The 10017-nt window shown below is 53.1% G+C and overlaps 2 protein-coding genes across 2 annotated transcripts in view; one reads left to right on the forward strand and one right to left on the reverse strand.

Annotated features, from left to right (window-relative positions):
• TSHZ1 (teashirt zinc finger homeobox 1) overlaps nucleotides 1-486 on the reverse strand; it is a 75682-nt gene extending 75196 nt beyond the window's left edge. Inside the window, exon 1 of the mRNA XM_082852679.1 lies at nucleotides 1-486. This exon is cut by the window's left edge and continues 668 nt beyond it. The gene's annotated coding sequence lies outside the window, so the exon portion shown is untranslated.
• A 1627-nt stretch (nucleotides 487-2113) lies between these two features.
• PTGR3 (prostaglandin reductase 3) lies at nucleotides 2114-9672 on the forward strand. Its single transcript, XM_082852648.1, has 2 exons — nucleotides 2114-2390; nucleotides 8615-9672. The coding sequence occupies exons 1-2, from the start codon at nucleotides 2182-2184 to the stop codon at nucleotides 9537-9539; spliced, it is 1134 nt and encodes a 377-aa protein (XP_082708774.1). The 5' UTR covers nucleotides 2114-2181; the 3' UTR covers nucleotides 9540-9672.
• The last annotated feature ends 345 nt before the right edge of the window (nucleotides 9673-10017 follow it).

Consider the following 10017-nt stretch of genomic DNA (forward strand, 5'->3'; position numbering starts at 1 on the left):
TACATGCGCCGGGGGGAGATGTCAGGCTCTGCTCCACCTTCCAAACAGTCACAGATCAAACAGTGTCACCCCGCCGTAGCGCCACTTGGTGCCCCGCGCTCCCCGCGGGGCTGTGCCGCCAGGATCGCCAGTTCTTCCGATGCGAAATCTAATGCAAACACATTTTTATCATGGATTTTTGGCCGGTCTTGATCTTCCAACAGAAAAAAATTTGAAAAATACAGAAAAAGCACCCCTCCTCCAAAAAAAAAAAAAAGCCAACAACAACAACCCGGAGAGTGTGTGCGAAGGGGTGAAGAGCAGACATTCACTGGGTGGGCGAGATGAGCGTGGACTGTCCCCCCCAAACTCCTGGGAGAGAGGGAGATGCACTCTCGCTCTCTCCTCTTTTCAGTGAAATATAACACACATTCGGATCGCAGAGCTTTCAGACAGTCTCAACTGATAGACAGACACATCGAGCTGCTTTTCCGGCTTCAGTTTTTACTCCTCCTCCTCTTGCCAACGTCACCCTGACAATTACAAATAGGTCTCTCACAAACCATACCTGTCAATCTTTTTAATTGCTTTGTTTTCTTTTTTTTTCTCCTAGCTGAACAATATGACACAAAAAAGAAATCTTAATACGGCATAACATAAAAGATTGCATATTGGAGAAAGACATTGAGGGGGTTGTTATTGCAACCCACCGGCTGATACTGGGTAAAACCCATGTGTTATAAGCCAAGTTAAGTAGAGACTAGTTCCTGCAAATTTTTAAACCTGTAAGTCTCCCCCTCCGCCCCCGCTTGTACATTCATACACACATGCACCCACGTGGATACAAACTACCCTTGGATGAGGAATGTCCGACATTTGAGGTAAAAATACCTGTGTCACTTTGGCAATCTTAGTTTCGGGGGTTAGATCTGATTGGGGAGGGGCACTGCGCGGCTTTTATAGTTTGGTAATTAATGGGTAAGTGGAAAACAACAAAAAAATTATTAAAATGTATACCTTTAATAAAAATTTAATGATGGATTTGCTCATTACACAAAATATGTGGAAAATATGTAATCTGGTCCCTCTGTGAAAAGTGAATTGATTGTTTGGTCAATACAAACAATTAGGAAGAAAATTGACACGATGGAACTGCAGATCTTTCTAGCTGGGTTATAAAAAGAGGTCTTCATACATCATGCCAACGTCTCCAATTCAATTAAGTCCCTCGGCATCCCCACCCAGAAGTTTAAAATGTTTATGTGCTCTGGGAATTCGGCCCTCTGGTTTCCAATATATATGTTCTTTCCCAGTGGGAAACCCGTAACAGTCTTGCAGAGGCCACATACAACATTCATGGAAAAACACGAAATCTTGGCCAAAAGAAATAAAACGGCTTAGTTCGTGCAACTTGCACGGGACAGACTAAGGGCAGAAGGCGCGGGCAAGGCGTTGTGGGCACGGGGTCCAAGAGCCTGGGGCGCAGGATGCCCTGGGCGCCCCCCGCCCGGCGTTGGGTGCCCTTGAGGGTGCCCCGGCGGCCAGGGCTCCCCGCCCGGCCCCGGGCCCTGGCCGTGCCCCGCCGCCCTGGCCGCGCTCGGGGTTGATTCGTACCACCTTGCAAGGAAGTGAACGCTTCGCACGGGAAGGGGAGGCGCCTGCGCCGGCTGCCGGGCGCCGCGCAGCTCTGAGGACGCCCCGGGCTGCCGCCGGCTGTGGGCCGCGGCGATCGCGGGACGCGCGGGTCCCCTCGCCGCCCCCCTCACCCTTTTAGAGGAGTCAAATCCGGCTTTTAGACCGTGGGGAGGGTGGGGATATCCGGTGCCTCCCGGGCGCCGGGAGGAAGGGGGAGGGCGGAGAAGATCCTTGGCCAGTCTGCGCCGAGCAGATTCAAACCAAAACAAAAAGATTAAAGGAGCAGTGGCCGGAGCGGCAGCGATCCCCCCGGCCCGGACCCCGGGGGTGGCGCGCCCGGGAAGCGCGGGGGCTGCGCTGACTCCCCGCGGGGCAGGAGGGGGGAGCGGGCACCAGGCGTAGTGGGGAAGGCGCGGAGGGGGGAGCCGAGGGGAGGGCGCGGGCCGGAGGAGGGGCGGGCCCGCCCGCTCCGCCCGCTCCGCCCGCAGCGCGGAGCCGAGCCGAGCGGCCAGGGCTGGGCGCGACCCCGGCCAGCGGCGGCGCAGAAAGCAGGCGGAGGCGCGGGTCATGCTGCGGCTGGCGCTTGCCGGGGCCCGAGCCATCGTGGACATGTCGTACTCCCGCCACTTCCTGGACTTCCAGGGCTCGGCCATCCCCTGCGCCATGCAGAAGCTGGTGGTGACCCGGCTGAGCCCCAACTTCCGCGAGGCCGTCACCCTGCGCTGGGACTGCCCGGTGCCACTCCCCGGGGACGGAGACCTCCTCGTCCGGAACCGGTGAGCCCGGCGCGCGCCCCCCGCCCCGGCTCCGGCCCGGGCCCGGGCCCCGGCCCCGGCCAGCGCTGCGCAGCTCCCGGGCTGTCCCGCGCCCGCCTGCGTCCCCACACCCGGCGCGCGCTCGGGCGCACAGCCTGACTTTGCGAGATCCCGGGAAGTTGAACCCGCCGCCATCTGGCGAAGGCGAATGTAATGTGACTGTTGCTGGTGTGAATATCCGATGGCACCGAACGTCCTCAAAACTGAGGGTTATTTTAATTTGGGATTCCCCTCCCCTCCCCCAGCCCTCCCTCCTCCCCCTCCCGCTCCCGAAATAAAACCGACGGGACCCAGAAGGGGAGGCTCCCGGCCCTGCCCACCCGCGCGCGCCCACGGCTCCTGCGTTCGCATAATCTTTAGGGTGGAGCGGGAACAGCCTGGACACAAACTGCGACATTTAGGTAACGTGCTTTGGAGGAAGGAGGCCGGGGACCCTCTGGCTTTTCCCGTTTGCTCCAGGTTGGCAGCCACCTCGCAATGGCGGAGCCTGTCGTTGGGTGTGTCGGTGTGCGCCTCGCCGGTGCCGTCTGCGTGTTGTCAGTGCTGTGTGACTGTCGTCTGTGCCCTGCAGCGTACCGACGGGCGCGTGGCGCGCGTCCCGGGCGGCTGGGCAGGGGCCGGGGTGGGAGCATGGCTGCATTGGGCCGCACGTTTTGCAGACCTTCGGGTGACACTCGCTCGGGTCGTTGCCCGACCTTTGGACTGTCTTTTCCACCTCCACACTTCCCACCTGAGGGTGTTTCCACCTCACTAATCTTTAGTAACTGCTGAAGCAACAGGAAGGAAGGGACCTCACTCTTCGGAGCCGTGCCCGCGGGTCTGCCGGGTGGGTCCCCTGGCAGCCGGGCTTGCAGGCGGGCCGGTCCCCGTTCCTCTACTCCCTGGGCAAAAGCAGGACTCGCCCGCCCGCTCAGTCCCATCTGAGGGGTTCCAGTGTTGCATATTTCAGGTTGAATAGTACTTTCGAAGGGAGAAGTAAATTCTGGTTGTAACCGTGTTGTAAATGGTGTGCTAAAAAGGACCAAGTCCCCTGCGAGGGCTGAAGGACAAAATGCATCTTATCTAAATAGCTTGGGGTAAAACTTAAGTGTCCATTTTAGTAAAGATTCATTTTAGCCTTCCAAACAAGGCTGGAAGACTTCAGAATTCTGATCATGACGTGAAACTTCTGGGGACCTGTTGGAAACTTAGAAATTGAGTGAGTCAAGGGCGGGATTGAGTGGAGGCTGGGGATGAGGTGGGCGCGGGGAGTGCCTTAAACGGTGGGCCGTGTGTGTCCTTTAAAAATTTTGCACTGATGGAAACTGGGCTGCAGAGGACTTCATCGTGCCCTGAAAGGCTAAGGCTGTCGAGATCCGGACGCGTCCTACCAAGTTAAAAAGAAAGGCGTGTGTGTTCACGCAGAACATACAGAACACACGAGTGATTTGCTGGAAGTCGAGATGAGATTCAGACTGAAAAGCCTCCAAACAGACTTAACAGGCAAAGTTTCACCCAGGCTTTTTTTTTTTTCTCTCTTTTTTCTTTTTCCGATGCACTGCACTGGTGATGGTGAACACTGATGTACACACACCCACGACTGCTTAGAAAAATAATACCTTTTGCAAACAGGGTATGAAATGGGGAGGGGCGACTGAGCCGGGCAGGCAGGGGAAGGTGTGAAGTTCCAGCACTCCCAGCAGCAGAGAGGTGGGCCCCCCGCCCGCGCCGTCGTGGAGGCTGCTCCCGGCCGCCCGGCTTCCCCACCTCCAGGGCACCGGCTCCCCCGGTTGTGCCCCCCTTCCCCGCGTTGGGTAACCGGGGCCGGTCCCTGAATTGGGTGGTCGGAGTTCTGGAGCGCCGGCTGCCATGTTGGAAGCTCCTCAATTTGGAGGAGATCCATGCTTCTATCTTCCATCCCCATATGACAGAAATCCCTTTAATATAAACAGTATATTTATACTAAACGCTTGACCTCTAACTTCTACTTTGAAATCCGCAACAGAAGAATGGGGCGAGTTTTCTGCTTCTGGGGAGGGGCGGAACCTTTGCTTCTCCCTCTCCTTACTCTGTTGGAAAATCTGCTCCCACCCCCAAATTGTGGGAAGATCCTTTATTCTAGCAAACGTTGTCAGTAAGGGAGGCATTTTACCGTTTTTTGTTTTTTGTTTTTTGTTTTTAAGAATAGAGCCTTAGTAATTCGCTGCAGGTTAGTTCATTTTAATCCTAGACGAAATCGCCCCAAACAGTATTAACTGCATGACAATTTTGTGCAAGAGTTTCTTATTTTTATCGTAATAAAATCTGCTCTGGAATGAATGGATTCAGCCCAAATTCACTTGTTTGGAAAGGTGTTTGGGGGTTTTAATTGTGCTCCGTCTGACTTTTTTTTTCAGTGGAACCTTTTGCACGTCTCATTCCATTTTAACAGAAAATACAAATTTTTTATTCACGGTGAGGGAAGTGCTTTTTAAGCCAGACATCGATTTACGATAATCAGGTTTACCATTTAGGAAAGGTGTGAGAAGGGGAGCCTAGAATCCCTCCAGATTGTGTCATCTGTGTTCCTTTATCCAGTTCTCACCTTCCGGTTTCAAACATACGAGGACGACCTTGCTTCTCTTCCTGGATGCCCAGCCCGCAGAAAAGAAAAGAAAAAAGGGAGAAAGACACCTTCTGGTTAAGTCAGTTCGCGCACTATTTTTAGCTTTTTCTGTAAGATAGTGACACATTATTTCGTTTCCAAATATTTCTAACGATTTTCTGCTCAAGTGTAAGATAATGGAGCAAAGAGTCTGTAGGAATGGCAAACAGAAAACGGGGGATGGGGAAGGCGTTTCTGATAAACCGTTTGTTGCTGACGGGAGGGCAACTATTTCTGCTGATTCTCCAGGCCAAGCTTTTTTTCCTTCATTCTTCCTTTTCTTTTCTTTTCTTTTTTTCTTTCTTTTTTTTAAAAGGAAGGTCTGGTTTGGACGACTTTGTCTCCCAGTGTTTGCTCTGGACTTGAGTTTTCAGGTTTGGTTTTTGTTCAGAGAAAAGCCTTTCCCTGAGGCCCTCTGAAGGCTGCCCTGTTTCACAATAAACATGACGAAGGGGTTCATCACTTTTTAGTATAAATAAACCGAGTGACTCTGGAAGGGTATATATTTGGGGAAAGCCCGCACCGCCCCATTCTTTTTCCTGGGGTTCCTCGATTTCAGTCTTTTGAGTGGGTCTGGCCGTCGGATCGCTAGACCCCTGCACTCATTAAAAGCACATATTTGAAGTTAAAGGGGGGTACAAGGCGAGGGTCCCAATGCGCGTCTCCCCTTCCTTCCTTTCTCGCTCGCGCGCTCTTCCTTTCCTCTGCTCCCCCAACCCGGACCCCTTGCCCACTGCGCCTGCTGCTCTTGAACTTGTTTCTGACGGAGCCGAAGGCGCGGTCTCCCGACCCTCGCGCAGCTCTTCCCAAAGCCCAGGTAAGAACCTAGGCGCGTCCGGGCAGTGGCGGGTGCCCACCAGCCGCGGCGGCGGCGCAGCGTCAAAGCGGGGGTCCAGGGAGAGGTGGGGATGCGCACCAGGGGCTGGGCGGCCCTGGAGAGGGCGAGGGGCGCGAAGCCGAGTAGGAACTCGGGATTCCTTCACCAACAACGCAGGCTCTTTAGAGGGCGGCAGGGTGGGGTGGGGAGACACGAAAAATGGGGGTGCCTTTGAGGCCAAGGTCACGGTCTGGCCGCCGGCGGCTTCTGTCCCGCGGCCTCTGCGCTCCGGCGCGCCGTGTGCTCGGGGCTCCCCTCGCACTTGACCACCCCTGGGCCCGAGCTCCGCTGCCGATGCGAGCTGGGCGCGCCCGCCGGGACCCCCGCTCGGCCCAGGGAGGCCGAGGTCACGGTCGTGGGCCTGGGCGGCGACCTGCGCGGGCCCAGCCCGCTCTGGGAGTCGGACTCACTGATGGCGTCTGGGTGGTGGCGGTGGAGAGGCCGCGGGGCGGCGGAGGCCGGGCACCTCCGAGAAGAGACACCCGCAGAAGCGCTGGTTTCGGGCGCCCTGCAGGCTCGCCCGGGCGCACCGAGGGCGCCGCAGGGAGTCGGAGACGTGGAGTGGGCGCGCGGCGGGCCCTGCGGTCTCCTGCCACCCCTCCAGCGCTGGCCGGGCTCCACCGCAATGTTTGATTTGGGCTTTTCAGCAAAGCCCCGTGGTAAACTCAAGCTCCCGGCAGAGCCCCCCAACACGCGCGCACACGCACGCGGGGGCCCTCTCCCCGCCGCTTTCCTCCCGGGCGTGCGCCCTGCTCGGTCCCGCCACCTCTCCCCGGGAAGTGGCCACCACGGCCCGGGGCGGCAGACGGCGGGGGTTGCGTTTTCCTCCAGCAGCGCCTTCCCGCTCGAAGCCCCCCCAGGGCACTCCCGTTCTGAGGGGGGGGGGGTGACCCGAGGGGCCAGCTCCCACCGGGGCGTCCCTCCGAGTCCAAGGCAAGGGCTCCCCGCAAGGGAAGGGCCTCTGCGGTTGGGAAGGTAGAAACGCCAGCCGGATTGGGGTGGGGGGGGAAGGAGGGGGATGAGACGGGAGGGGCGAGGGCCACGGGACGAAGAGAAGGGAGCTGGCGATCCGCCCTGGCCCCCAGCCTCTGTGGCACAGCCCGCCACTCCCACCCCCGGGGACGCCTCCTTAGAGTTGGCTTTGCGGCCTCGAGCAGGGCACCGAGAGGTGATCCAGCTGGGCTCTGCCCTGGCAGGCCTCCGTGAGGTCCAGAAGCACGCTCTCAGGAAGCTGGCCCCTTTTTAAAAAAGACTAGGCCTGGAGAGTTGGGTAAATTGAAAGGAAAGGTAGGGGCCCCTCTCCCCCACTCCAAAAAATAGACCATGGGCATCTTGGTATTAAAGGCCGAATGAGAAGCCACCAAAAATCATTATTCCCGCAGCTCGTTACTGTGTGTCACGTATGGGTATGGAATTCTGTAGCGTGTTAGTGAGGCTGTGTGTCTGCTAACCTCTGAAAGCGGCTGGACGTGCCCGAAGGAAAGTGCTTCCTGCTTTCTTATTTCTACAGGATGTAGAGAGCTTTCGAGGGTGTAGATATACAGGGTACAATCATAAGGGTGCATGTGTAAGTGCAAAGCATTGTCTATAATACAGTGGAAGTGGATCCTTGCATGGGGCAGTTTGGGGTTTATTAAGTTAAATTAAAAGTAAATTATTTTAAAATGGCCTACTTTACCAGCTTTCCTCCTGCCACCAGAAACCACCACCTTTTCATTTCATTACAGGTGGAAATGACATTTTTAGTGTCCTGCGTTACGTGTCTCAGCCACCTCCTGACATCCTTAGGAGACGGCTTTTTTCCTTATGTATCAGGATATTTCTGTTATGAGGTATACTGAGATGAAAAAAAGCTGGTAAAAATACCAGCCTCGCAATTAAATTGACTCTGGATACCAAGTGAAAATAATCATCTGGTATTAATCAAGTACGTCTCTGCTTCTTGTTGAGGAAAAATATAGTGCCGATTTGCTTTCCTTTTCATCTGGGAAGGACTGTAAAATGTTGGATGTTGCATAAAAATCTCTCTACCCTTATGAGACAATTTTTGTTCAGTTAATCAAAGTGCATATTTTCACGCTGGACGTAGTTACATGAGAAAGAAAATTTGCTGCAGCCTCGCTCACACTGAAACAACCCCTGCAGTAACGTGTAACAGCCAGTGACCTTGCACGTTACATCAACCTTTAATAATATCATTGTCGTTACTATTATTATCTGAAGTGTTAAATTGTTGCCAGAATCAATACACATCTACTTCTTTGAATATATTTTATCCCACTGTTGTTTTTAACATCTTTGTTAAGAGGCCAATTAATTTCCAACTCATAGCTCCAGTGAAGTTTGTGTATAAGAGGGCTTCCTAACTTTTTTTTTTTTCTCTTTTGAAAGGAATCGGAGGGGGATACATGGCATGTGAAGTACATAGCTTGCTGTTTAGAGGGATGTGCAATTACTCCTAAAATACACCAAAACTCTGACAAATCACTGTTGAAATCACACTTGTTTGATCTCTCTTTTTTTTCTTTTTGAACTGAATATCAGGACCGTTTTTTTCAAATTCTATCAGAATATATAGCTTCACCACCCACCACAGTCACCAGAATTAGAGGACCTTTTCTAAGTGGGATAGAAAGGCCTTGATGAAGAAAACATCTGAATGTATTTGTGTTTGTTTTCTTCTAGATTTGTTGGTGTTAATGCATCTGACATAAACTATGCAGCTGGCCGCTATGACCCTTCCGTCAAGACCCCGTTTGACGCAGGTTTCGAAGGTGTAGGCGAGGTGGTGGCCTTGGGCCTCTCCGCCAGTGCCACATTCACAGTTGGCCAGGCTGTGGCTTACATGGCACCTGGCTCTTTTGCCGAGTACACAGTGGTGCCCGCCAGCACGGCCATTCCCGTGCCGGCCGTGAAACCCGAGTATCTCACCCTCCTGGTGAGTGGTACCACGGCCTACATCAGCCTGAAAGAGCTCGGAGAGCTATCAGAAGGGAGGAAAGTTCTGGTGGCCGCAGCAGCTGGAGGGACCGGCCAGTTTGCCGTCCAGCTTGCAAAGAAGGCCGAGTGCCATGTAATCGGAACTTGCTCTTCTGATGAAAAGTCTGCCTTTCTGAAATCTCTTGGCTGTGATCGTCCCATCAACTATAACGGCGAGCACGTGGGTGCTGTCCTGAAGCAGGAGTACCCGCGAGGTGTGGACGTGGTGTATGAATCCGTCGGGGGAGCCATGTTTGACTTGGCTGTGGACGCTTTGGCTATCAAAGGGCGCCTGATAGTGATTGGGTTTGTCTCTGGCTACCAGACTCCTACTGGCCTGTCCCCTGTGAAAGCAGTAACGCTACCAGCCAAACTGCTGAAGAAATCCGCCAGCGTCCAGGGCTTCTTCTTGAACCATTACCTTTCTAAGTATCGAGCCGCCATGGACCACTTGCTTAAGATGTATGCGAGTGGAGAGCTGGTTTGTAAGGTCGACCTTGGAGATCTGTCTGCAGAGGGCAGGTTTACCGGCCTGGAGTCTGTCTTCCGGGCCGTCGATTATATGTACATGAGAAAAAACACTGGAAAAATTGTTGTTGAATTACCTCACTCTGTCCACAGTAAGCTGTAAAAACAGAACAATGGCATAAATAAAAGGACAAAGAAAATGGACATTTTATGCCCCAGAATTACTCAAATCAATTTATTTTTAGTTAGTAACGGAGATAATATATTTTAAAACAAAAGTAAGTTCTAATGAATAGATTTCTCAGATTTCTCTTTCTCTTTTCTTTATTTCCGTTCTTTTTTTTTTTTTTTTTTTTGCTCCTCCATTGCAAAAAAAAAAAAAAAAAAAAATGTGCTAATAAAACTTCCCTCAATGGCACAGAGGTAAAACCTTTACATTCAATTCTTTACTCATGGACGGTCTCATTCCAGATTTTATTGTCCCAGGGAACTAAATTAATTCCTGATGCAAGATCTGATCAAATCAGTATGTCTTCAGCTTGATGAGATTTTAAAATTGGTCTTGAAAATAGTTCATGAGTTCTTTGCTTTGGAAGAGTCTGGTCTGATGCTAGTAAGTTGTTAATAAATGAGAGATACAG

Source organism: Leucopleurus acutus (assembly GCF_964270905.1).
Source record: "Leucopleurus acutus genome assembly, chromosome: 13".
Lineage (NCBI taxonomy): Eukaryota > Metazoa > Chordata > Mammalia > Artiodactyla > Delphinidae > Leucopleurus > Leucopleurus acutus.